Source organism: Indicator indicator, chromosome 4 (assembly GCF_027791375.1).
Source record: "Indicator indicator isolate 239-I01 chromosome 4, UM_Iind_1.1, whole genome shotgun sequence".
Taxonomy (NCBI): domain Eukaryota; kingdom Metazoa; phylum Chordata; class Aves; order Piciformes; family Indicatoridae; genus Indicator; species Indicator indicator.
In genome coordinates, this window is record NC_072013.1 from 13112352 (window position 1) to 13139799 (window position 27448).

Sequence of the window (27448 nt, forward strand, 5' to 3'; positions counted from 1 at the left end):
CTACCTCCCCTCGGGTCGGAAAGGCAGGAGAGGGCCAGTAGATGGAAAGGAACTACGGGCGTACCTCAGGGAAGGTGGAACAAGCAAAGAGGGCTGAGGCGCGAGTGCGTCTGCGGTGGGCGTTTGCTTGTACTGGCGGGGATAGAAGCACTCAGAGCCGAGCGGGAGGGTAACCGAGAAGCCACGGCTGGTGCAGGGGGAGGGCTTGCCCAGGCGCAGGCGGGTGCGCAGCCCTTTTTTTTCCCCTGCTCAGGCAGTGAGTGAGACAGCCCCGGCGCAGGGAGGCGCCCAGAGGCAAGATGGCGGCTTCCTGGTGGTGGAGCTGCGGCGCCAAGGGGGTGGCCAGGCTGCTGCTCGCACGGCGGCCGGCTCTGGACGCCGCCGTGCGCTTCCCCGCTCGGGGAGGCTGGAGGTGTCTGCACGGGAGCCCGGAGCTACTGGGTGAGTGGCGGGCTGGGTCCTGCGCTGTTCGCTAGAGGTGTGCCTGTGCGGTTGACCTGCCGCAGGCGGGGTGGGAGGCTCGGTGTGCTCCGTGATGGGGAGGTGACGGCGCCTTTCAGCTGGATGCACAGGGCGGCAGGGCCCAGCCGGAGCCCTGGTGTCGCCGTGCAAGAGCTCCGGTGTCACCGAGCAGCGAAGTGCCTGCTTGGGACGTGGCTGAGAGGCTTTGCAGATGAGTTAGGTTAGCAGGCTGCGGTGTGGTTTGGTCTCTGGAGGGAAACTAAAAGCACCTCAGGAAGAGCGTGGCCTGCAGGCAGAGAATTCGGGAGGAGCCATGAGAATTATTAAACGTCTGGAGAATGTGGTAGCTGAGGGGAAAAACGGAAGGATTTGGAGTCTAGAGAGGAAACCACACTGATGAGAGGCCCAGCCTTTCAATATGTAAATATTCTGTTATGGATAAGAAAACGGGGGGTGGGAAAGTATTTTCTAGGTGTAGGGATAATTACTTAAAGTTTTGGGGGTTGCTTTTACCCACTGTTTGGCAATCCCACCGTTTTCTGTCATTGTTCTGCAAGTACTGTTTCAGGTGGAGAAGGGCATGGAAGCTATTGTCTGTGTTTAGGTTTTGTTGTTGGGTTTGTGTTTAGTTTTTTGGTTGGTTAGGTTTTGGGTTTGTTTTTTGGTTATGGGGAAAGAGAAAAATAGATTCAGCCTTTATCGCAGAATCTCAGAAAACATCTGATTGGAAGAGACCTCCAAGCTCATCCAGTCCAACCTTCTACTCATCACTGAAGGGTCAACACTGAACCATGTCCCTATGTTCAAGGTCTGTCAATTTCTGTTTTTTGTTTTTGGTTTGTTTTAAACAATTGTAGTCTTCAGGTTGATGCCTGCTTGGAGTAAATCTTTTAGTTCTCTACTGTAGAGTCTGTCTTAGGAAGTTATGAAATTGCTCTCTGGTGGGGCAAGTTAAAGCATCCCTGTCCAGTTAATTGCAGGCTCTTTGTCGTGACCAGGCTGTAGCTGTTTGTGTATCAAAGGAGGTCAGAAAGAGGCCATGACCTTGAACAGCTTTGAGTGCAGCATTCACTGTTGCTGGGTTTCTGGGATTGTAGTTACTAAGATGTCACAGAGGTGCAGTGGTCTGCTCTTAAAGCCCTGCTTTTTAGGCTGCTTAATATACAATCCAAGTGTGCACTGAATGTCCTCATAGAGGAGGAAGGAGGCAGGAATGCTGTGCCCAGCTCCAACTCCACTCTTCAGCGGTGAACCCCAAGAACAAGTGCTCTTGGATACACAGAGGGTTTCCTTTAAAGCAGCAGCTGCTGCCTATGTGGAGGGGGTTTAAGGCTTCCTCCTTTTGTCCTTTGTTCAGATAATTCATAAGAGTCCTAGAATGGGTTTGGTTGGAAGGGAACTTGAAGGTCATTGAGTTCCAACACCACTGCCACGGGTAGGGACACCTCCCACCAGCCCAGGTTGCTCAGGGCCTCATCCAGCCTGGCCTTGAACACCTCCAAGGAGGGGGCATTCACAATCCCCCTGGGCAACCTGTTCCACTGTCTCCCCACCCTCACTGTCAATAATTTCTTCCTACTCTCCAGTCCCAATCCCCTCTCTCTCAGCTTAAAGCCATTGTCCCTCATCCTGTCACTCCCAGCCCTTGTCAGAAGTCCCTTCCCAGCTCTCCTGTAGCCCCCTTCAGGTACTGAAAGCTGCTCTAAGGTCTCCCTGGAGCCTTCTCTTCTCCAGGCTGAACAGCCTCAACTCTCTCAGCCTGTCCCCATAGGAGAGGTTCTCCAGCCCTCTGATCATCTTCATGGCCTGCTCCAGTTGCTCTGTGTCCCTCTTAGATGGGGCACAAACAGCTGATCAGTAATAACACAGCTCATCCTGACAGCAGTGGTGGCTGGTGGCTGGGGTTCAGTTTTCCTGTGCTCATGGCTCTCTGGTCCATAATGCCAACAAGCTCCCCTTGGAGGTCCTGTGTCAGCTGCCATCACTTTTCACTTACCCATCACAAAAAAGCAACCTCCTGGAGTGCCTGTATGCACTGCCTGGACAGTGAAACCAACCTGCAGGGATGCAAGGACTCCTTTTCTTAGCTCTTCTCTCTAACAGTTATTGGGGGAAGGGAATTAAGTGAATTTCAGATTGCCCTTTTGTGTTGTTTTTAGAGACAAGTTTAGGGCTGGTTTTTGAATGTGTGTGGTCACTTGCTGAAAAGTCACTGAAGTACTTTGAAAGAATGCCATGGTTGTAGCTCTGTATCTGGTTGTGTATCTGCTGCAGAACAAGGCTCTAAACTGCAGCACTGCTGCAGTTCCGTGACCGTGGACACCCCCATGTATGAGCCCTAAATGAAGAGATGAGGTTGGTGAGCTCAGGGGGTGAGGAAGGAGTGGAGGAAATGGAGCTGAAGTGCACCTCATTCTTTCCCTTGCAGAACCACTGGGATTGTAGTTCCACAGCTGCTTTAGCCCAAGTTCTATGCCAGTTCCCATGGTCCACTTTGGATCCTGATGTGTTCACACTGCTACACGAGGAGCCAGATCAGGAAGCTAAGCTGACTGCAGCTGTCTGGGTTGGGGATCAGCTTCACTTCCAGCAGAATGCCTTCCCCAGGCTGCACACCTGGGCAGCAGCATGGGTATTAGTTCACAGTATCACAGTACATTGGAGGTTGAAAGAGTCCAACCCCCCTGCCAAAAGCAGGACCACTTAGAGTAGTCCACACAGGAATGCATCCAGGTGGGTTTGGAAAGTCTCCAGAGAAGGAGACTCCACAACCTCTCTGGGCAGCCTGCTGCTGGTGTGATTAAAAGTGTGAACAGCAACACTTGGGGCAGAAGGCTGCTTGCAGCATGGTTTGACACACATGTGGAACAGAAGGCAGCTGTGCATGGCTTCAAACATCTTCCCTGAAGTGGGCATGTTCAGAATGCAGCCTCTGCACTGCCCTGTAGGGCTCCCAGTTTCAAAAGCAATATGCAAACCAATTGGAAAACCGTATTAACCCCCAGGACTTTGTTAGCAGGCAGGGAGAGAAGAAATGCTTTTTATGTTTCAAAAGGACTTGGGTTTTGGAGCTATGAAAAGATTTGGAAAACTCCAAGTCACGTTAACAACTGTGCTCTCTGGGAATCTCTTCAGTGAGTTTGCTGACTGCAGCTGAATGCAATTAGAAATTGATTTTTTTTTTTGTTTTTTGTTTCAATCAGTGCCACAGGGTTGCCAAGTCTGTTGTTCAAGTCTTTTCTGGTGCCTCACTGGAATAGATGCTGGAGCTGCTACCACTTCATTTCATTCTGCACAGTTCAGATCAGGCTGCAGGAGGGGGAGCTCTGTGCCAAGTGAAGTAAAGCAGTTTCCTGGTGTCCTTGATCCATGGCTTACCAGTGCTCCCAGGGTTATTTCTGCAGGGAAAGTTCTTTCCTTTGGAGCCCCATTTCAAAATTTCTTCAGCTGATTGATTGATTGATTGATTTATCAGAGATCTCAAGTCTTCCATCCCTAAAATGTTCTGACTGTCAGGAATTTATATTTCCTTTGTTTTTTTTAATTGCTATTACTTTTCTTTTCTTGTTTTTTTTCTTTGATATGGCAGCAAAAGCAGCCCGCTCCAAGCCCAGCAAAGCCAACCTCCATGTGGTTCTCAGGGTAGGGGTAAAGCCTCAACTTTACTTATTTATATTTCTTTAATTTATTTTAAAAATTTATTTAATTTATTTTTATTTCCTTTAATTTTTATTTATTTTATTTTTAATATTAAAATATATTTAATTTACTTCTTCATTTAGTGTTAATTTATTTAATGTATTGCTTATTTAATTTATTTTTTAAATTAATTTTTACATTTAATGTATTTAAAATGTATTTTACTTGTCTTATTGGTTATTTATTCAATTTGGGTTTTATTTTATTTTTATTTTTTATTTTTTATTTAAATTTTATTTTTTTATATTTATTTTTATTTAAATTTTATTTTATTTTTAAAATTTTATTTAAATTTTATTTTATTTTTAAATTTTTATTTAAATTTTATTTTATTTTTTAAATTTTATTTAAATTTTATTTAAATTTTATTTTATTTTTAAATTTTTATTTAAATTTTATTTTATTTTTTAAATTTTATTTAAATTTTATTTTATTTTTTTAATTTTATTTAAATTTTATTTTATTTTTTAAATTTTATTTAAATTTTATTTTGTTGTTTAATTTTTATTTAAATTTTATTTTGTTGTTTTTAGGTATGGTTTATATTTTTACTTTTTTAATTTCCTATTTTTATTTCTTAATTTATTTTTCATCTGGTTTTCCTCTTTTTTTCTCTCTTTTTTTGTTTTTCCTGCACAACCTGCTGTCTGCAGGTGACTAGGAGCTGTCAGTGGTTCCTTAACTACTTGCTGTCAGCTTTATGCCACACACCTTAGTTTCTATTTAGTGATCAATGTTGAGCTGTAATTGCCACAGACAACAACAGGGATTGGGACCTGTCTGCAAATCCCAGCTGGGAGATGCAGAATTCCAACTGCTAGCAGCTCAGTGCTGGGTTTCTTTGTTTCCATATGCAAACTATTCTGTAATTTGAGCAGTGTGGTGACCTTGCAGTGAATGCTTGAATGGAAAACATCTGTGACATCAGGGGTTAGGGTGCTAGATGTTCCTGCAGGGCCAGCCCATGGACTGTTAGAGCCAGAGAGCTCTTCTGAATGAAATGGGCACAGAGAAGGTGTCCTGTTGTGTGGGGGTTTGTTCTGCAGGAGGAGTGTGAGGGGTTGCTAGGGACCTCCAGAAATCATCCAGTCCAACCCCCCTGCCACAGCAGGATCACCTGGAGTAGATCACACAGGAACACATCCAGGTGGATTTTGAGTATCTCCAGAGAAGGAGACTCCACAGCCTGCGCCAGGGCTCCAGCACCCTCACATTGACAAAATATTTCCTCATGTTTCCGTGGAACTTCCTCTGCCTCAGCTTCCACCCAGTGCCCCTTGTGCTGGCATTGAGCATCACCCAGCAGAGCCTGGCTCCAGCCTCTGGGCACTCACCCTGCACATCTTTATCAACATGAATGAGATCTCCCTCAGTCGTCTCCTCTCCAAGTTGAAGAGCCCCAGGCTCCCTCAGCCTGTCCTCACAGGGAGATAATCCATTGCCTTCAGCAGCTTTGTGCCTGTCTGCTGGACTCTCAAGCAGTTCCCTGAGGTCCTTCTTGAACTGAGTGGTCCAGAACTGGACACAATATTCCAGATGTGGCCTCAGCAGGGCAGAGTAGAGGGGCAGGAGAACCTCTCTGGACCTACTCACCACAGCCCTTCTAATCCAGCCCAGGATGCCATTGGCCTTCTTGGCCACAAGGGCACATTGCTGGGTTATAGGCATCCTGCTGTTCACCAGGACCCCCAGGTCCTTTTCCCCTTCACTGATCTCCAACAAGTCAGTCCCCAACCTCTCCTGCTCCATGGGGTTGTTCTTTCCCAGGTGCAAGACTCTTCCCTTGCCCTTGTTGGATTTCATTCAATTTCTCCCTGCCCAACTCTCAGCCTGTCTAAGTCTGGCTGAATGGCAGCACAGCCTGAGGGGGTGTCAGCCACTGCTCCCAGTTCTGTGTGGTCAGCAACCTTGCTGACAGTGCCCTCTGCACCCTCATCCAGGTTGCTGATGGATAGATTGAACAATGCTGGTCCCAGTACCGACCCCTGAGCCTCCTAGGGTCTGGTAAACTTTGTTACCAACCACCTGCAAAGGTCTTTTCTTTAGTGCAAGGTTCTACACCTAGGTTGGGCCAGTCCTAGATCCCAGTCCAGGCTGACACATCTGCTCTGTGCTCTGCTTGAATACAGATGCAGTATCATAGTTGAAGAGCCTCAAAATTCAGTCAGGTGCTGGGAAAAACTCCCCTTAAATACCTCTTTTTAGGTATTATTTTCACTTTGGGCTCATAACTGTCCTTCAGATTTCAGCAAGGTGCTGTCTCTTGTGTGACCAGAGGTGTGTCAGGGTGCTGCTGATTCAGATGACAGGAGGTGTGATGTGCTGGGAAGCTGAGCAATGTGGTGTATTGTGAGCCCTGTCCTCAGAAGAATCCCACTTAGATGGCACCCAGCTTGCTGCCCTGCAGTGCCACTGCCTTCTCTCCCCTCAGTCTTCTCTCCAGAATAAACATTTGAAAATGCTTCTGGAAAAGGCAACCTAGAAATGGTAGAACCATAGAATGGGTTGGGTTGGAAAAGCCCTTCCAGATCATCCAGTCCAACCATTCTCTAACTCTACCCAGGCTGGTGCTAACCCATGGCCCTCAGCACCACATCTGTGCCTCTTTGAAATGCCTCCAGGGACAGGGATTCAACCACCTCCCTGGGCAGCCTGTGCCAGGCTTTGAGAACCCTTTCAGTGAAGAAGTTTCTTCTAATGTCCAACCTGAACCTCCCTTGGCACAATTTCAGGCTATTTCCTCTCCTCCTATCAGTTGTTACTAGGAAGAAGAGTCCAACCCTCACCTGGCTCCAACCTCCGTTCAGGGAGCAATGAGGTCTCCCCTCATCTTCCTCTTATCCACACTAAACACACCCTCAGCTGCTCCTCACCAGCCCTGTTCTCCAGACCCTTGCCCAGCTTTGTTGCCCTTCTCTAGACCTGCTCCAGCCCTTTAATGTCCATCTTGGAGTGAGGGGCCCAAAACTGAGCCCAGGACTCAAGGTGTGATTTCTTAAGTGCTGAGTACAGGGCTTATGGGGAAACTTAAAAAAGAACCTCATCATGCATCTCTTGTTTAACTTTCAGCTTCCTGCCTCCCAGTTTGATTTCTGTTCAGCTGTAAACTGAGACAATGATCATACTGGAAAAGTCTTTGGTCTAAAGAACTCTTCTTTGGTCTAAAAATGTCTGTGCTTCTTTTCCAGGTACACCTGGTATTAAAGTTCTCATGCCTGCGCTTTCTCCTACAATGGAAGAAGGAAACATTGTGAAATGGTTAAAAAAGGAAGGTAAGAGAGCATTTTCTGTGGCTGAATTGTTGCAGTTCCTCAGCTGTATGAATTTATTCTGTACTATTAAGAATTATTTCTGGTTGTGCTTCAGTCTTTTGAAGCAAAATATTTGGTCTGTGGATGCTGCCTTCTTCAATACTACTGCTTTGAAATTACTGGTTCTTGAAACATTTCTACTTCACCTGTCTTCCAAAAGGTTGCATTACACAAACTCACAGAATGTTAGTGGTTGGAAGGCACCTCCAGAGATCCTCCAGTCCAACCCCCCTGCCAGAGCAGGAGCACCCAGCACAGGTCATACAGAACACATTGTGGCAGTTTAGGCTGGGTGCCCCCTGCCACTGCCGCATGAGATACACCTCTGGTGTCCTGGGTGCCCACCCATAGGGGTGGACACAGGAAACGACGTATTTCTACCCATAAATCCTGCACCCTATAAGGCCATCTGCAAAGTCATTCTCTTCCTCTTTCTTCCCTCTGCTCCCACGGGAGATGTCCTCTCTTATCGGGTAATGCCGGGGGAGTATCCTCAAGGCCTCTTAGGCCTGTCTAGGCCTAATGCCAGGAGGAGAATGGAGGGGGGGGCAGTCTCAGACCTGGCCAGCCTGAGACTTGCCTAGCAGTGGGAGGGGGAAGAAAGAGCCCTGGGGGGTTTGGGTTTACCCTCAGGTGGGAAGAAGGGAAGGATTGGGAAGCTTTGGGAATTCTGTGAGGGGTTCTGTACGCTTTGGGATACTCTTTGTCACTATGCTTTGTAGCTTGTAGTTCTCTGTAGCTTCACCAATTGCTTTTCCATTTAAACTTTCCATTACTCTCCAATCCACTTGTGTGAGTCTCATTCTTTTGTCCCTTTCGGGGCAAGAGACGATCTGTCTGGCCCCAAACCAGCACACACATCCAGGTGGGGTTGGAAAGTCCCCAGAGAAGGAGACTCCCCAACCTCTCTGGGCAGCCTGCTCCAGGGCTCCAGCACCCTCACAGTCACAAAGTTTTCCCTTCTGTTCCTGTGGCACCTCCTCTGCTCCAGCTTGCCCCCAGTGCCCCTTGTGCTGTCCTTGGACATCCCTGAGCAGAGCCTGGCTCTGTCCTCCCCTCACTGCCCTGGACATCTTCTTCCCCAGCAATGAGGGCAGCCCTCAGGCTCCTCTGCTCCAAGCTCCAGAGCCCCAAGCTCCCTCAGCCTGTCCTCACAGGGAGATGTTCCACTGCCTGCAGCAGCTTTGTGCCTCTGGGCTGGACTCTCTTGAGCAGTTCCCTGAGGTCCTTCTTGACCTGAGGAGCCCAGAACTGGATACAATATTCCAGATGTGGCCTCAGCAGGGCAGAGTAGAGTGGGAGGAGAACCTCCCTTGACCTGTGCACCACAGTCCTCCTCATCCAGCCCAGGATGCCCTTGGCCTTCTTGGCCACAAGTGCCCATTGCTGGCTCGTGGGCATCCTGCTATCCCTTTCCCCAGAGCTGCTCTCCAACAATTAATCCTATTTTTGGGAGCTTTCCTTTCTGCTGTTAGAGGAGGTGAGGGTGTTGTTTGCAATTCCCTCTGTTATGTTGATCAGCAGGTTTGGAAGGCTGAGACCCTCTGAGGCCTCTGTGTCATTGTTCTGCCTTCCAGTGCCTGAAGGGATCCTACTGGGAGGCTGCAGAGGGACTTTATATGAGGGTGTTGAGAGACAGCCCAAGAGGGAATGGTTTGAAGATGAGGGAGAGCAGGGTTAGACTGGAGCTGAGGGAGAACAGTACAAGGGTGGTGAGGCTCTGGAACAGGCTCCCTAAGGAGGCCATGGATGCCTCCTCACTGGAGGTGTTCAAGGTCAGGTTGGATGAGGCTTTGAGCAGCTGAGTCTAGTTGAGAGGTGTCCCTGCCCATGGTGGGGAGGTTGGAGGAGGTGAGTTCTGAGGCCCTTCCAGCCTGGGCCATTCCATCCTTGGATGAGATGTTGTTTCCAGTGCACAACCACCAGAGGTCGGCAGGATGCTGTCTTGAGGTTTTTCCCTGCTCTTTGTGTAAATGTGAAATGTTTTGACTTCAGGGTTCCCCAGGATGAACAGATGAGTGCAGAACAGCAGAAGGAGAAATGCTGATTCCAGCTGACAGCTTTTCCATTTCCTTCTCTTTGTTCATGACGTTTCTTACGGATTCCTCTGGGCAATGAAGTCATTCTAATAGCTGTGGTTCTAATCCCTTCTCTTTATTGTGTATGGATTTCACTTTGATGAAAGATGATTGACTGGCAGACCAGGAGACCAAAGGCACAGCTTCACAGGTTGCATCAGGCCAGATGGGACCCTCAGAGGTCATCCTGTCCAACTCCCCTGCATTCATCAGAGATACCTCTGCTAGATCAGGCTGCCCAAGGCCACATGGAGTCTGATCTTGAATGTCTCCAAGGGTAGGGCTTCAACCACATTCTTGGGCAGCCTGTTCCAGTATTTCACCACTCTCATTGTGGTTAAACCATTGCACCTCATCCTATCACCACAGGCCCTTCTAAACTGTCCCTCCCCAGCCTACCCATAGCCCCCCTTCAGATATTGAAATGCAGCTCGAAGGTCTCCCTGGACCTGGTTACTTGGGAGAAGAGAGCAGTACCAGCCTCACTCTGACCTGCTTTCAGGGACCTGTAGGGAGCAATGAGGTCTCTCAGCCTTCTCTTCTCCAGACTGAACAACCCCAACTGCCTCAGCTGCTCTTTGTATGATGCCCTCCAAACTCCTCACCAGCCTCGCTGCTCTTCTCTGGACACCCTCCAGCACCTCAGTGTCTTTCCTATCCTGTGACACCCAGAACTGAACCCAGTACTCAAGGTGTGGCCTCATCAGAGCTGAGTACAGGGCCACCATTACTGCCCTGCTCCTGCTGGCCACACTGGTTTTGATCCAGACCAGGATGCTGGTGGCCACCTTGGCCACTTGTGCACACTGCGTGCTCACCTTCAGCCAGCTCTCAACCAGCCCCCCCAGGATCCTTTTCCACTGGGCTGCTTTCCAGCCACTCTGCCCCAAGCCTGGAGCCTTCCTGGGGTTGTTGTGACCAAAGTGCAGGACCCAGCACTTGACCTTGTTAAAGCTCATCCCGCTGACCTCAGCCTGTGGATTGAACCTGTCCAGTTTGCACTTGGAAACGAAAGCTGCAGCATGGTCAGTCTGGAATACAGTCAGGGGGAATGCCCTGGCTGTGGAGAGGTTAGGGTGTGTCAGATGGCTCAGTAGCTCCCTGCCCTGGCTCAGGAGCTGGGCAGGGCAGGCTGAAGCGTGCTGCTGTTGTGTTTTGCAGGAGAGGCAGTGAGCGCCGGGGACGCGCTGTGCGAAATCGAGACGGACAAAGCGGTGGTCACCATGGAGTCCAGTGATGATGGGGTGCTGGCTAAGATACTGGTAGGGCTTCTGCTGTTCTGCCTTCACACCCTCACTCAGCACACTGCCTCAGAAATGACTTTAGGGAGCTGGATTTCCTTCTGCTCAGCTCAGACTAGAGCCTGCCTTTGCTTGCATTCCTGGTGAGAAGTGGTTGCTGGTTCCTCCAAGTAGCAGACTTGTGGTACCTGACCCTAAGTGTGTTTAGTGGACTTTGAACTCCCCTGACTGATGTTGTGTTGCACCTTAGGAAGGAGGCCTGTGCAATGTCACGCCTCATGGCATTTCTTAGAATCACAGGATCACAAAGGTTGGAAAAGACCTTTCAGGTTATCAAGCCCAGCTGTAACCCAGCTACCATGACCACTAAACCATGTCCTGAAGCACCACATCTACAGCTTATCATAGAATGGTCTGGGTTGGAGGAGACCTCTGAAGGTCATCTAGCACAACCCTCTGTGCAGTAATCAGGGGCATCCTCAACTAGGGCAAGTTGCCCACAGCCCTGTCAAGCCTCACTTGACAGGGTGGTTGGGGAGGCCCTAACCACCTCCCTGGGCAACCTGTTGCAGTGTCCCAGCAGCCTCCTGGTGCACAACTTGTTCCTCATATCCAGTGTAAATCTGCTCTGCTCTCATTTCAAACTACTGCCCCAGGTCCTGTCCCTGCAGCCCTTTGCAAACAGTCCCTCTGCAGCCTTCTTGGAGCCCCCTTCAGGTCCTGGCAGGCTGCTCTTAGGTCTGCCTGGAGCCTTCTCTTCTCCAGGCTGAACACCCCCAGCTCCCTCAGCCTGTCCTAGCATAGGTGCCTCAGCCCCCTGATCATCTTGCTGGCCTCCTCTGGATCTTCTCCCATCAGGTCCATGTCCTTGCTGTGTGGAGGGCTCCAGGGCTGGACACAGCACTGCAGGTGAGGTCTCACAGAGCAGAGGGGCAGAATCCTCTCTCCCCATTTCTGGCCATTCTGCTTTTGATGCAGCCCAGGATGCCCTTCTGGGCCACAAGTGCCCATTGCTGGCTCATGGGCATCCTTCTGTCTATCAGGATCCCCAGCTCCCTTTCCCTAGAGCTGCTCTGCAGCAGGTCAGTCCCCAGCCAGTCCCCATGGTCCATGGGGTTGTTCTTTCCCAGGTGCAGGATTTTGCCCTTGGCCTTGTTGGATTTCATTCCATTCCTCCCCACCCAGCTCTCCAGCCTGTCCAGGTCTGGCTGAATGGCACAGCCTGAGGAGTGTCACCACTGTTCCCACTTTGATGTTGTCAGAAAACTGGCTGGCAGTGCCCTCATCCAGGTCATTGATGAATATATTGAACAGCACTGATCCCAGTACCAACCTCTGAGGGCCTCCACTGGGCACAGGCCTCCAGCTAGACCCTGTCCCATTGACCACAACTCTCTGACTCCATTCTTTCAACCAGTTCCCCTCCACCTCACTCCTTGATCCTCCAGACCCACACTTCCTCAGCTTAGCTGTGACCATGCTGGGGGCCATTGCCATGTTTGTTTGCAGGAGCCAGTCCATTTTGGGGGTTCTTGGTAGTCTGTGACCCGTTGGCTCTGAGTTCTGCAGGCTGCCTGTAGATGTGTGGGATTTGGGGGGCACTGGGTAATATTCTGCACCTTATCATAGCAGCTGTCCTTGACTTCAGTCATGAGTCAGCTTGCTAACAGCAGGATCCATTGGGCTCTCTCTTCTTGGTGAAGTGCCATCCATGTGTCTGAAGTGTCCAGCTTTCCATTTGTGGTCCTCTTGTCTGGCCAGCACAGTGTGTAACTCGATGTTCTCCCTTCCTTCCATGCAGCTGCAAGAAGGAAGCAAAAACGTACGCCTGGGCTCGCTGATTGCTCTGCTGGTAGAGGAAGGGCAGGACTGGAAGCAAGTTGAAATACCAGCTGATGCTGGTGATCCATCTTCTCTGGCTCCACCAGCTCCTCAGCTTCCCTCAGCTCCTGCAGCCCCTTCAGTTTCAGCCTCTCCTAAACTGGAGCAGCAGCCTGGAAAGCTGCAGTAAGTTTGTGTGTTTGTTTGGAGGTACAGCTCTTACCTAGATTAGTGAGGCTGAAGCAAGAGGAATCCTTTGTCCCTGTTCACCTGCTGTTAGGCTGCTGTACACTGAGATGCTCTCCTGATCAGGTAAGAAAGCTTGCCTGGCTTTTGCTTGTGAGCCCAATAAATCAGTCTGGACAATGTAACCTTACGGGAACCCCTTCTGTGGCTGTGCTTTTGTTCCAGCAGACAGCTGCTTTGTGAAGGAGGCCAGGCTGGGTTTAGGAAGAAGCTGTGTTCCTGTACACTGGATGCTAATGCACCAGCTGCTCTCTTTGCTTATTCCTTGGTTTCTGCTTATTATTTAGGATAGGAAGGCCACAAACAAATGGCACACTACAAACCCCTCCCATGCTCTTGCAGTTTTGGTATTAGATAAAAATTTCTTCTTACTTCCACAAGTGCAATGCAAACAACTCCAAACTGTAGCTTAGGTCCTTTTTGTTAGTTTTGATTTTTATCTGTTAGGGTACCCTAAGCAGTGCAGACATCTCAAATGAGCCCCAGAGTGTTAATCATGCATCAGAAGTCTGTAAGCCTGTGTTGCAGGGTGCACTCTCTCTGGGGGTCTTGTTCCTCCTTTGGAGTGAATTGTGCTAATCCAAATCTGGTAAATGACAGCCTGCTAAAGAAAAGGATAGGAAACTACTTTAGGCAGCATGTGGGCTGGTTGTTTTGGTGGGGTTGTGGTTGTTTCCTGGTTGGGGGTGGGGATTTAGTGGGAATTTATTTGGGGGGTTTTGTGTATAAGACTCTGGGGAGACCTTAGAGCAACCTTCCAGTACCTGAAGGGGGCTACAGGAGAGCTGGGAAGGGACTTCTGACAAGGGCTGGGAGTGACAGGATGAGGGACAATGGCTTTAAGCTGAGACAGAGGGGATTGAGACTGGAGAGTAGGAAGAAATTCTTTCCAGTGAGGGTGGGGAGACACTGGAACAGGTTGCCCAGGATGCCCCCTCTTGGAGGTGTTCAAGGCTAGGCTGGATGAGGCCCTGAGCAACCTGGGCTGGTGGGAGGTGTCCCTGCCCATGGCAGTGGTGTTGGAACTCGATGACCTTCAAGTTCCCTTCCAACCAAACCCATTCTAGGACTCTTATGAATTATCTGAACAAAGGACAAAAGGAGGAAGCCTTAAACCCCCTCCACATAGGCAGCAGCTGCTGCTTTAAAGGAAACCCTCTGTGTATCCAAGAGCACTTGTTCTTGGGGACACCGCTGAAGAGTGGAGTTGGAGCTGGGCACAGCATTCCTGCCTCCTTCCTCCTCCATGAGGACATTCAGTGCACACTTGGATTGTATATTAAGCAGCCTAAAAAGCAGGGCTTTAAGAGCAGACCACTGCACCTCTGTGACATCCTAGTAACTACAATCCCTTCCAACCCAAACCATTCTGGGAATTAAAGCCTGCTGAAGGGACACAGCCTAAGGTCAGTGTTAGGACCAGAGCCTTTGAGCAGAGCTGTGTAGAGCACAGCTGTGTGGTTTCTCTCCATGCCCATCAGGTGCAGTAAGTCACTCTCACTGCTTCAAGAGTTTCTCTTTTTTCTCCTCCTCTCTTTAGGATTCGCCTAAGTCCTGCTGCTCGCCACATTCTGGAGACACATGGGCTAGATGCAAGCAACCTGGTACCTTCTGGGCCTCGAGGGATCTTCACCAAAGAGTATGTAGACATTTCAGTAAAGCTGCCACCTCCTATTACCTTCTTTTTCCTTGGAAGCTGGAGCAATCTCCATCAGCTTGGAAAGTCCATTTCTTTTGAGAGCCAATTTTTTGTTCCGGGAGGGGGTGGAAATCACTTGGTTAAATTTACCACAGCTGTTGAGAAGATGCAGAGAATAGGTTAGGAAATGTTGTAAGAGGGGGAAGCAAACAAAACCAAACACAGCAGCAAACTTGGGGTTGGTTTGTTTGTTTGTTTTTAAATCAAGCCCATCTGATATGGTGCTGCTGTCACACTTCTGCAGCTGAGCCTGGTGGTGGCTTGTCAGCACCTAGGTAAGGTTGGTTAACCACCACGGTGAATCTCAGGAGTTTACTGCTCAGAGATGTCTTCAGAGCCAAAATAAAATCCCAGTGGCCACTTCTCTTCATCTCCTTTCAGAGCTTCTGCTTCTTTCACTGAGGTTCAGTTAAGGCCTGGCAGGGTTTAACTTGTTCTGCTTTTTTCAGTAGCCTGGGTAGAGCAGTGAGGTGTGATGGTAAGATATCCAGGGGCTTGTTTTCCTCTCATTTTATTTTTTTTTGGGGGGGGGGGGGTTTCCCCATCTTTGATTTTAAGAATGCTTGTTTACAAACCTGTGGTTTGCTCTGATCAGATTGGTAGTAGTTGACTGTGTTCTTTGATTTTGACCTAATGATTTCACTCAAGCCTTGGAGTGAGGAACTCGTGAGCATTTTGGGCAGGAATCTTTACAGCTCTTTCTTTCCTACAGTCAGTGGCTGAGTTGAGATGAAATAAAAGATGTGATATCCAATGGAACATCAAATGATCAGCCATTATTTTGCCTTAATTATGGAAGTGCAGTGGTAATTTATGGTATGCTGATAGGCTATGGCAGGTGGAACCCCTCTAGGACTTGGAGCTAACTAATTAATGTTGCCTGGCTGTCAGGGAGATGCAGCAAAACATTTCGCTGTTGATACCAACTGGGAGGCTTGGCTGAGACTCCTGAAGGCTGTGCAGCCATTCAGTGAGACTTGGACAGGCAGAGAGGAACCTAAGGAGGGTCAGCAAGGATAAGTGCAGAGTCTTATATCTGGGAAGGAAGAATAAACTTCACCCTATAGGCTGGGAGTGGATCTGCTGGAGAGCAGCCCTGTGGAGAAGAAGGACCTGGGAGTGCTGGTGGCCAACAAGTTCTTCACAGGACAGCAATGTGCCCTGGTGGCCAAAAGGGACAATGAGATCCTGGGGTGCATTAAGAGGAGTGTGCCCATCAGATCAAGGGAGGTTTTCATCCCCTTCTACTCTGCCCTGGTGAGGCTCCACCTGGAATATTGCATCCAGTTCTGGGCTCCCCAGTTCAAGAGGGACAGGGATTTGTTGGAGAGAGTCCAACAGAGGCTCCAAGGATGCTGAAGGGACTGGAGCACTGCCTGGTGAGGAAAGGCTGAGAGACCTGAGGCTATTCAGTCTGGAGAGGAGAAGACTGAGAGGGCATTTAATAAATGTCTATAGATATCTGAGGGCTGGGGGTCAGGAAGGAAGGGACAGGCTCTGCTCACTTGTGCCCTATGATAGGACAAGGGGCAATGGATATAAGTTGCAGAACAGGAGTTTCCACCTCAACATGAGGAGGAATTTCTTTCCTCTAAAGGTCCCAGAGCACTGGAGCAGGCTGCCCAGAGAGGTTGTGGAGTCTCCTTCTGTGGAGCCTTTCCAGCCCTGTGTGGATGTGCTCCTGTGTGACCTGTGCTGGATTCTCTGGTCCTGCTCTGGCAGGGGTTTGGACTGGAAGATCTGCAGAGGTCCTTTCCAACCCCTAACACCCTGTGAGCCTGTGATTAGCTGTAGCTATGAGAATTAAATAACAAAATCCTCATTTTTTTCCAAGCTCCTTCCTTCCATGCAAAGGTCTGACTTTGAAATGTTCTGGTAAGATCTGGGCTGGGGACTTGTAACCCTTCTTTTGAAGTGGTGTTGATCTCTCAGATGCATGCAGGCTCTGCTCCTGTGTTCAGCTTGAAATGTTTGCAGGCTTTTGTAGGAAGCTGCTGTAGATGGTCAAGGAAAGAGTGTGGCCAGCAGGTCTGGGGAGGTTCTCCTGCCCCTCTAATCTGCCCTGCTGAGACCATGCCTGAAATACTGTGTCTAGTTCTGGGCTCCCCAGTTTAAGAGAGACAGGGATCCAATGGACAGAGTCCCAACAGGGGCTATGAGGATGATGAAGGGACTTGAACACCTGCTGTGAAGAGAGACTGTGAGCCCTGGGGCTGTTTAGTCTGGAGAAGAGAAGGCTGAGAGGGATCTGATCAATGTCTATCAATAGCTGAGGGGTGGGTGTCAGGATGAAGGGGCCAGGCTCTGTTTGGTGGTGCCCAACAGAGCACCACCACAGGTGCAAGCTGGAGCCCAGGAGGTTCCACCTCAACACGAGGAGACAATTCTGTATGGTGAAGGTGCTGGAGCCCTGGAGCAGGCTGCCCAGGAATCTCCTTCTCTGGAGCCTTTCCAACCCCACCAGGATGTGTTCCTGTGTGACCTGCCCTGGGTGCCCCTGCTCTGGCAGGGGGGTTGTACTCCATAATCTCTGGAGGTCCCTTCCAGCCCATACCATTCTGTGACCATAAGTGGAAGTAATTTTAAAGCACTTCCTTAGCTTTAGAATATATCAGAATTTCTCAAAGCTTTATTTGATGAGCAGATGCTCTCTTATGACTGCCAAGTTAAAACTCTGCAGTAATTTTTGGTAGCTTCTAGTATGTTAAGTGGGAAGGTTGCATGAAGTCATGCAGTTACCTCCTTTTGTTTCAGGTTGCAGTGCTGGGAGATCATTTTCCTTCAATGGAGTTGCCCAGGGAGGTGGTGGAAGCCTCATCCCTGGAGGTTTTTGCAGCCAGGCTGGATGTGGCTGTGAGCAACCTGCTGTAGTGTGAGGTGTCCCTGCCCATGGCAGGGGGGTTGGAACTGAATGATCCTTGAGGTCCCTTCCAACCCTAACAGTTCTATGATTCTCCCCCAGTGCAGTGGCTCTGTTAAAGAGGAAACCCTTCCTTTTGGAACAACTCCTGGCTCAGATGTTGGTTTGGGAAAGACGAGGAACAGCAGTGACAGGTTGGCATCCCGAGCTCAGGCTGCAGTATTTTTAACATCATTTGCTGAACTGTGTACTGAAGCCAGAAAGAAATTGAAGCAAGTCAGCAATCAGTAAAAGACATTGGGCAGAGCACAGCTTTCCAGCTGTCAGGGCTGGCTCCTGGAGCACTGCTGACTCTCACTCCAGAAGGGCCCCTGGCTCCATCAGATGGCTTTGTTATTCACTATTAATACCTTGTGTCTTGAAGCCCTGCTGTGGTTGCAGGCCTCATTTTTTTTTTTTTTTTTTTTTGCATTTACTTTCAATTTCTTCCTTCAGTTTCTGTAACAAACCTTTGTGTACATAAACCTTTGTGTTCAGGCTGTGCTGATGTCTTCCTGAAGTGATCTTTACCTGGGGTGTGTGGTACAGACTTCTGTGTTCACCTCTGGAGCACAGGACAAGGGGGAATGGTTGGAAGCTGAGGGAGAGCAGGGTTAGACAGGAGCTGAGGAAGAAGTTCTTCAGGATGAGGGTGGTGAGACTCTGGAACAGGCTGCCCAGGGAGGTTGTGGATGCCTCCTTGCTGATGGTGTTCAAGGCCAGGTTGGATGAGGCCTTGAGCAGCTGAGTCTAGTTGAGAAGTGTCCCTGCCCATGGCAGGAGGTTGGAGGAGGTGAGCTCTGAGGTCCCTTCCAACCTGAGCCATTCTAAGATAAAGAGATGAGATCTATAAGTGGTACAGCTTCTCTACCAAGCATTTGGTGGAGGTACAGTTACAGTTGCAAACCAGAGCTTGTTCTCTAGTTGATTGTCCTGGCAGTTGGCAGTGGTGGTGGCACTGCAGTCGTTTCTGTTTAGCCTGCTAGGTGCTAATCCTTGGTGTGCTGCTGCTGGAGAGGATGTGCTGGTGTAGTTTCCAGGTGGGGAACCTACTGATGTCACGCTCTGCCCACAAGAGGGACCTGTGGTGGTGGCAGCTATATCATTATGAAGCCCCTGGGAAGATCTTAACTGGAGTAGATGAGGTTCACACACACGTGGGACTGTGAGATGTTGCTCAGTTTTGGGCTTTGGTTCTTCAGTCTGGTGCTGTCTTTCTGACTGCTTGTGAAGCACAAGCTGCTGTCTACACTTGTCTGTTTTTGTCAGAAAGCTGCAGAGAACTCAGTGATCAATGTACCAATTGTCTGTCAGCCCTAATCACATCAACTGCAGGTGGAACAGCTTTCATCTGAGACTTTCTAGCCCTAGTAAGTGCACTCTGACTTAACACAGTGCCTCACAGATTACCTTCTCCACTCACCATTAGTGATGATGAATGTTCTGCTTCTCTAACAGAAATGTTTTCTGCCCTTTTAGTCACAGAATTTAATGGGAATTGCCTGAAGACATCACAAAAGACACAACATTGCTGTCAGTCAACAACAATCATGTTGTGGGGGGGTGGGGATTGGTTTGACAACAGAGATGGAAGAGCACAGAATTGGCAAAGGAGCTGAAGCAAGTGCTGGAGCAGTGCTTCTTTGGGCAGTTGGGAGATCATTTCTTTGTCTGTATTTCACTGTCTTTTAATTACCAGGGATGCTCTCAAACTTCTGCAGAAGCAGAAGGGCAAACCCACTGAACTGAAACCTGAGGTTTCCCCAGCTCCTCCCCAGCCTGCTGCAGTGCCTTCTGCTGTGCAAGCAACAGCTGTGACTTCTGCTTACCCAAGGCCAGCAATTCCACCAATTTCCACCCCAGGAGAACCTGCTGCACTGGTAATGCTTCTGTTAAGTCCTCAGCATGGCTACAGCTAAATGTTGCCATGGCAGGGGGCTGGGAACTAGATGATCTTTAGGGTCCCTTCCAACCCAAGTAATTCTATGAACCTGTGAAATTGCTGGAACTGGATGGATGAAGGAAACCAAGAGCACCCAGACTGCAAGCTCAGTGGTTAGTTCTGTTTGCCAGCTTTTGGTCTGGGTGCTTCTAAAGCAGTGGAACTGCAGAGCCCTGGAAGTGATGCTCTGCTGCACGCTGCTTTGTGTACAGCTGCAAGCTGAAGCCATCTACAAATTCACATTGCAGGCCTTGGAAAGGGGAAGTCAGGGAGGCAGCAGTTTTATTTCAGTCCCCAAACAAGATGCCACTAGTTTAGAAATACCCAATACATCCCTCCTCTTGGCCCCTGCAGGATCAATATGTCAGGTGGGATTTCTAGACTGGAAGAGACTTAAATCCTGCTTTATTTTTACTGTCCTTCATTCTTTGCTTTCCTGGGATCTAAAAGTATAGGCAAATGGCCATTGATCAGTTGGAAAGGTCTTGGTGGTTCCCTTGAAGAGTAGTTTTTCAAACTCTAGCACCGCAGTACACTTCCTGTGCTACTTTTTTTTCCCTATACAAACAACCAACCAGAGCACAGAAAACTCAAACTTGGATAATTTTCCTTGACAGAGAAAAGCTCCTTTGTGTAACTGCAGCAGCAGGGGGCTGTGTGCTGAGCACTGCTCAGGGTGTAGTGCACAGGGATACTCCAGCTCCTTCCTGACAGGAGAGACTTATTTCCTTGCTTGCTGCAGTCACTTGTACTCCAAGAGATTCCCTGACAGGTGACTGACAGTTGGGAAAAACTTCTGCCTTGAAGCATGACACAGGGTGTCTGGAAGGAGACAGAAGAGTAACAAAAGAGACAGTGAAGCTTCTCTTAAGGAACCACTCAGGGAACTGAAAAAGCAGTACTGATGTGTCCTGGTGGCCCAGAGGGACAATGGCATCCTGGGGTGCATCAAGAATAGTGTGGCCACAGGGCTAGGAAGGTTCTCCTGCCCCTCTGCCCTACTGAGACCACAGCTGCAATCCTGTGTCCTGTTCTGGGCTCCCCAGGTCAAGAGAGACAGAGACCTGCTGGAGAGAGTCCAAGGGAGAGGCAGGAGGATGCTTAGGGGACTTGAGCATCTCCCCTGGGAAGAGAGCCTGAGAGCCCTGGGGCTGTTTAGTGTGGAGAAGAGAAGGCTGAGAGGGATCTGATCAATGTCTATCAATAGCTGAGGGGTGGGTGCCAGGCTCTGTTTGGTGGTGCCCAGGAACAACAGGGTACAAGCTGGAGCCCAGGAGGTTCCACCTCAACACAAGGAGACACTTCTGTATGGTGAGGGTGCCGGAGCCCTGCAGCAGGCTGGCCAGAGAGTTTGTGGAGGTCTCTTCCTCTGGAGCCTTTCCAACCCCATGTGGAGGTATTCCTGTGTGACCGGCCCTGGGTGACCCTGCTCTGGAGGGGGGGTTGGACTGGATGATCTCTGGAGGTCTCTTCCAGCCCCTGCTGCTCTGTGGTTGTACTGGGGAAGCCCTCTGCTGTGGTTTAACTGGCACCAAGCCCTGTTGTGTTGGACACGCCAGCTCTGGCCAATGGAGCAATGCTGCTATGCTCTGGCCCTGGGTCCATGGTGTGCAAGACTTTTTCTAAGCAGCCTGCTGGAAGCTTGGGGTTAGCTCTGTGCTTTGAGCCTGTATTTGCTCTGCACACCCTGCTGTGTTCATCCCAGTGACGTGGGACAGACCAGAGCACTGGTTGGCCTCGCCCATACTGATTGCAGGGGTGGGTTCTTGGTATCTAGACACACTTGAATTGAGCAGGAGCCACTGATGAGGACCTGCCAGTGCTGCAGCCCTTTCTCAGCACGGGGAGAGCACCTTTGCTCTCCTGCTGTTTCCTGTGCAGTCTGTGATTCCTTGCAGGGCACCTTCACTGAAATCCCAGCTAGCAACATCCGAAGAGTTATTGCCAAGAGGCTGACAGAGTCTAAGACAACCATCCCCCATGCCTATGCTGCTGCTGACTGTGACATTGGTGCTGTTTTGAGATTGAGAAAAGAGCTGGCCAAAGGTTAGTGATGAAGCTAGCTGGCTGGAACCCCTGCTCCTGATGCTTGTCTGCCTTACGCCAGCTTGCCCAGGTGAACAGGCACTGTGTGCTGAAATCTTTTTTTGGTGTTCTCTGATACTGGACTTGAGCTGCAGTTCCCTCTGATCACTGCATGGGACAACTTGCCAAGATAGAACCATAATGGACATGAGGAGGAACTTCTTCTCTGTGAGGGTCCCAGAGCACTGGAACAGGCTGCCCAGAGAGGTTGTGGAGTCTCCTTCTCTGGAGCCTTTCCAGCCCTGTCTGGATGTGTTCCTGTGTAACCTGTGCTGGATTCTCTGGTCCTGCTCTGGCAGGGGAGTTGGACTGGATGATCTCCAGAGGTCCCTTCCAACCCCTAACATCCTGTGAGCCTGTAACAGCTGCATAAAATGAGCCAATGTGTGCCCAAGTGGCAAAAAAGTCCATCCAGGCCTGGATTGGCAACAGTGTGGCCAGCAGCAGGGCCTGGGCAGTGATTGTCCCCCTGTACTGGGCACTGGTGAGGCCACCCCCCTTGAGTCTTGGGTTCAGTTTTGGGTCCTCACTCCAAGAAGGGCATTGAGGGGCTGGAACATGTTCAGAGAAGGACCATGAAGCTGGTGAAGGTCTGGTGAGAAGCAGTTGAGGAACTGTGGTTGTTTAGTCTGGAGAAGAGGAAAATGGGGGGAAACCTCCTTGCTCTCTACAGCTCCCTGAAAGGAGATTGCAGTGAGGTGGGGGTTGGTCTCTTCTCCCTAGTAACAGGTGACAGGAGGAGAGGAATTGGCCTGAAATTGTGCCAGGGGAGGTTCAGGTTGGATATTTGTTACAGTGTGGTAGGCTGAAGTCCCCCTCCCACATTAACAATAACCAGGCTAACTCAGTTTGCAAGCAAATGAACTATCACACATTAGAAGAAACTTCTTTACTAAAAGGGTTCTCAAAGCCTGGCACAGGCTGCTCAGGGAAGTGGCTGAATCCCTATCCCTGGAGGTGTTTCAAGGAGGCATGGATGTGGTGCTGAGGGCCATGGCTTAGCACCAGCCTGGGGAGAGTTAGGGAATGGTTGGAGTGGATGATCTGGAAGGGCTTTTCCAACCAACCCACTCTGTGGTTCTACCATCTCTAGGCTGCCCTTTCCAGAAGCATTTCCAAAAGTAGGTGTATGCCAGAAACCAGACCTGAAAGTGAAGAGGCTTTGTTTCTCCCTCTGTTCTGCTGACAGCAGTGGTGATGGTAGTAGTGTAACTTTTTTTCATGTGAGGAAGGGGCATTTAATATCATCTAAATACCTTGCATCTTCAGGGTGATCTTGCAGCAGCTGTGACTTTACATTCTACACTGTAACCTGTAGGCTTTGCTTCTAGATTTGATTTTAATTGGCACTTTTGTGCTTCTCAACCCCTGGTGGGGGGAAAAAAAGGCAAACAGCACAGCAAATCCAGACTTTGTTTCTCTCCCTAATTTCTCTTGAGCTTTTGGGATAAGGAAGCAAAGATGCTGCTGCTCAGGATTTAATTGGCTCACCTCAGGAAGATCCAGTCCTGTACAGGTCATTGTATTTGGTTATGGCTTCAGAAGGTCACAAAGATGCTGGCACAAGTCCAAGGAAGGGTCACAAAGATGATCCAAGTGCTGGAGCACCTCTGCTATGAGGACAGGCAGAGGGAGCTGGGGGTGTTCAGCCTGGAGAAGAGAAGGCTCCAGGGGGACCTTAGAGCTGCCTTCCAACACCTGAAGGGATCCTACAGGAAGGCTGCAGAGGGACTTTTCATGAGGGTGTCCAGAGACAGGAGAAAGGGGAATGGTTTGAAGCTGAGGGAGAGCAGGGTTAGACTGGAGCTGAGGAAGACCTTCGGGGTGAGGCTGGTGAGACTCTGGAACAGGCTGCCCAGGGAGGCTGTGGATGCCTCTTCCCTGGGGGTGTTCAAAGCCAGGCTGGATGAGGCCTTGAGCAGCCAAGTCTAGTTGTGATGTGTCCCTGCCTGTGGTGGGGAGGTTGGAGGAGATGATCTCTGAGGTGCCTTCCAACCTGAGCCATCCTATGATTCTAATGCTGCCTTTTGTGTGTGCTGCTTTGCTTTGAACTTAACAACTCTGTCACTGGCTTTGCAGCCTGCTTGAGAACAGATTGTCAGCCCGCTTTAAGGATTATTGGCAGATGCCTTCACCTTGCTAATTTTTACATTCAAAGGCCCCTAGAGAACAGGAGGCTGCTGCTGTCTGGCTGCATGCAAGCTCATCTGTGCAATCATTGCAGTTAGTGCATCACCCTCCATTGCCAACAGCAGTCTGCACTGTTGTCTCTGTGTCTTTAGATCCTCCAGTGGACAGGAAAGCTGTGAAACATATCTGCTCCTCTTTATAAGGAGGAGTTTGCAGCTTGTCTGCAAACTAGTAGTATCTAGCAAGATGTCTCTGCTCAGGAGACTTCTCCTCAGTAATACTCCCAAAAGAGAGAGAAGTTTCCTTGCTGCTGCAGTTGGAGTTTGGAGCTGAGTTGTTGCTGGCAGAGAAGCATTTCTGCTGGAGCACTGGAATCTTGTTCTCTAGTGCTGATCATCAGCCCAGGAGCAGTGATTCTCTGTTTGTGTCTTTTGCAGATGACATTAGAGTGTCTGTCAATGATTTTATTATCAAGGCCACTGCAGTTACTCTGAAGGTAAGTGTATAATGGACTTTTAAAGATACCTGTTTGACTGTAAACTGCCAGAGACAATGGCAGCATTCTGTGGGCCTGTGTGGAGATAGGGAAGTGAGCACAGCAGAGCTTTGCCACTCACTGTCAGGGGCTGGCTGAGCTCTCAAGGTAACATTCTCTGCACTGGCTGTGCTCTGGACTGTGAAATGAAGGCAGATCGAGGGAGGTTCTCCTCCCCCTCTACTCTGCCCTGATGAGACCTCACCTGGAATATTGCATCCAGTTCTGGGCTCTCCAGTTCAGGAGGGACAGGGATCTGCTGGAGAGAGTCCAAGGGACGGCTCCAAGGATGCTGAAGGGACTGGAGCAGTGCCTGGGGAGGAGAGGCTGAGAGCCCTGGGACTGTGCTCAGTCTGGAGAGGAGAAGGCTGAGAGGGGATTTAATAAATATCTATCAATGTCTGAGGGCTGGGGGTCAGGAAGGAAGAGACAGGCTCTGCTCAGTTGTGCCCTGTGATAGGACAAGGGGCAATGGATATAAACTCCAGCACAGGAGGTTCCACCTCAGCATGAGGAGGAACTTCTTCACTGAAAGGGTCCCGGAGCACTGGAACAGGCTGCACAGGTTGTGAAGTCTCCTTCTCTGGAGACTTTCAAGGCCTGTCTGAAAGTGTTCCTGTGTGACCTGTGCTGGATTCTCTGGTCCTGCTCTGGCAGGGGAGTTGGACTCAATGATCTCTAGAGGTCCCTTCCAACCCCCAACATCCTGTGATCCTCTTAGTAAAGATCCACTTCTGCAGGTAACAGCTGCAGCTATCAGGGGCTGCCTTGTCAGCAGACTGAAGCTGTTGGTAAGATACTGTTGCATCTAATATGCAAATACCTAATTATCAAATATCTCATTCTCTAGGGTGTGTCTCTGTCTCGGTCTCTGGGCAATGTCTTGGTCTCCAGTATCAAATAATGTCTTCTTCTAAACAAATAAGTGCCCAGTTTTCACACCAGCCTGCATTGCCACAGATGTGTTCTGCTGGCCTACTCAGTGACCTCTGCCTGGAATCAGGTGGAGGACAAGATGACCTTTGAGGGTCCTTTCCAACCCAGTGCCTTCATCTTGACACCCACTCCTCAGATATTCATAGACATTGATCAGATCCCCTCTACACCTTTTCCAGACTGAACAGCCCCAGGTCTCTCACTCTTCCTTCATAGGAGAGATGTTCCAGTCCCCCAACTGGAGATTTGGACAGAAAAAATAAACAGGTTTCTGGGCAGCTTCATAAGGAAGTGCCTGTGAGAAGTTCTGGGCAGTGCAGAAGAAACTTCCCAGAAGGCCAATGGCAGCCTGGACTGCACCAAGAGCAGTGTGGCCAGAGATGGGGAGAGAGGACTCTGCCCCTCTGCTCTGCGCTGCTGAGCCCTCACCTGCAGTGCTGTGTCCAGCTCTGGAGCCCTCCACACAGCAAGGACATGGACCTGATGGAGAGGCTCCAGAGGAGGCCACCAAGATGATCAGGGGGCTGGAGCAGCTCTGCTAGGAGGACAGGCTGAGGGAGCTGGGGGTGTTCAGCCTGGAGAAGAGAATGCTCCAGGCAGACCTAAGAGCAGGAGCTGAAGGGGGCTCCAAGAAGGCTGCAGAGAGACTGTTTGCAAAGGCCTGCAGGGACAGGACCAGGGGCAGTAGTTTGAAATGAAAGCAGAGCAGATGGAGATTGGATGTGAGGAACAAATTCTGCACCAGGAGGGTGCTGGGACACTGTAACAGGTAGCCCAGGGAGGGAGCTGAGGTTCCATCCTATGACTTTGTAAGCTTTTGTTATTTTTTTTTCCCAGCACCACAAAACCCCTTTTGCCTGCCCTGCTGTTTTCAGTTCCTGGCACTCACCTTGCTGCTGTCTCCCAAAGCAAGCTTGAATAGGAGCAATGCAAGCTGATCAAGGGCATCTGCTCACTGCCTGTCTCAGTGAGCTCCTTTGTGGGTTTCATTTTGTCCTGCTCATGGCAGTCCTGCTGACAGCTGTGCCCTCTTCTTCTGCCTTCATTTACAGCCAGCAGTCTGTGAGGCACTAATTAACGTGGGGAATGCCTGCACACAGCTGTGTGCCCTTGCTAATTGACTGCACTGCTGTTCTTTTCACAGCTGCCTTTTGTTTGCTCTCTCTTTCCTGTAGCAAATGCCAGATGTGAATGTTACCTGGGATGGAGAAGCCTGCAGGCAGCTGCACTCCATTGACATCTCCATCGCTGTGGCAACCGAGCGAGGCCTCATTACCCCCATCATAAAAGATGTTGCTGCCAAGGGGATAAAGGAGATTGCTGCCTCTGCAAAGGTAGGGCTGAAACCCACAGCAGGCTGAGCAGTGCATGGTTGGTGCAGCAGGGAATGCAGAGTGAGCCAGGTACACGTCAGTAGTAACAAAGGCAGCTTCCAAAGGGGTTGGCAGCAGCTCCAGCCTTTCTTCAGCTCCCAAATTAATAGGAATTTTGGAACTCTGTTCAAAAGGAGTTCAGTCCAGCTAGTCACTGGTGGTACCTACTAGGGCTTGGTACTGAGTGGGGCCACTTCTGTTTCATCTCTTCATTAATGATTGGGATGAGGGGATGGGGGAGACTGTCAGCAAGTTTGCACCACGCTGAACTGAGCAGCAGTGTTGATCTGCTGCAGGGTAGGAAGGCTCTGCAGAGACATCTGCACAGCTTCAATCCATGGGCTGAGGCCAACACAGTGAGCTTTAACAAGGCTGGGTTCTGCACTTGGGTCACAACAACCCCATGAAAGCTCCAGGCTTGGGCCAGAGTGGCTGCAAACTGCCTGTCAGAAAAGGTCCTCGGGGTGCTGGTAGACAGCTGGCTGGGTGTGAGCCAGCATGTGCCCAGGTGGCCAAGAAGGTCACCTGAGGGGTGCAGATGGACCCCCAGGGCTGAACACAAGCCATACTGCTCTGCTGCAGCCCTGCTGCATGAGGGCACTGCTGGCTCATGGCGAGCTTCTCAGCAACCAGCACACCCAAGGCTCTTTATTCAGGGCTTACAGCTCAAGTTGAGTGCTTGACAGGATAGCCACAGGGGACACACACACAAAATCCCCCCAGAGCCCACTGGTAACTCCTGAAAGCAGGTGCTAGAACAGGTCCAGAGGAAGGCCATGAAGATGATCAGATGGCTGGAGAATCTCTCTTCTGGGAGTTGGGGCTGTTGAGCCTGGAGAAGAGAAGGCTCCAGGAGACCTTAGAGCAGCCTTCCAGTACCTGAAGGGGCTTCAGGAGAGCTGGGGAGGGACTTTTGATAAGGGCTGGGAGTGACAGGATGAGGGACAATGGCTTTGAGCTGGGAGAGGGGAGATTGAGACTGGAGATGAGA

General features: G+C 49.9%; 1 protein-coding gene across 2 annotated transcripts in view; it reads left to right on the top strand.

The window, feature by feature from the left end:
• Positions 1–381: 381 nt before the first annotated feature.
• The window catches only part of PDHX (pyruvate dehydrogenase complex component X), a 31123-nt gene continuing 4056 nt past the window's right edge, over positions 382–27448 (top strand). Inside the window, exons 1-9 of one of the 2 annotated variants that reach the window (XM_054400204.1) lie at positions 382–441; positions 7350–7433; positions 10712–10812; positions 12593–12798; positions 14399–14497; positions 19156–19336; positions 21297–21444; positions 24051–24109; positions 26260–26418. In XM_054400204.1, the coding sequence (XP_054256179.1) occupies positions 7373–7433; positions 10712–10812; positions 12593–12798; positions 14399–14497; positions 19156–19336; positions 21297–21444; positions 24051–24109; positions 26260–26418 (1014 nt within the window). In that variant the 5' untranslated portion in view covers positions 382–441; positions 7350–7372. Of the gene's footprint in view, positions 442–4080; positions 4105–7349; positions 7434–10711; positions 10813–12592; positions 12799–14398; positions 14498–19155; positions 19337–21296; positions 21445–24050; positions 24110–26259; positions 26419–27448 lie in introns of those variants that run through there. The other variant, XM_054400205.1, reaches the window with a different exon arrangement.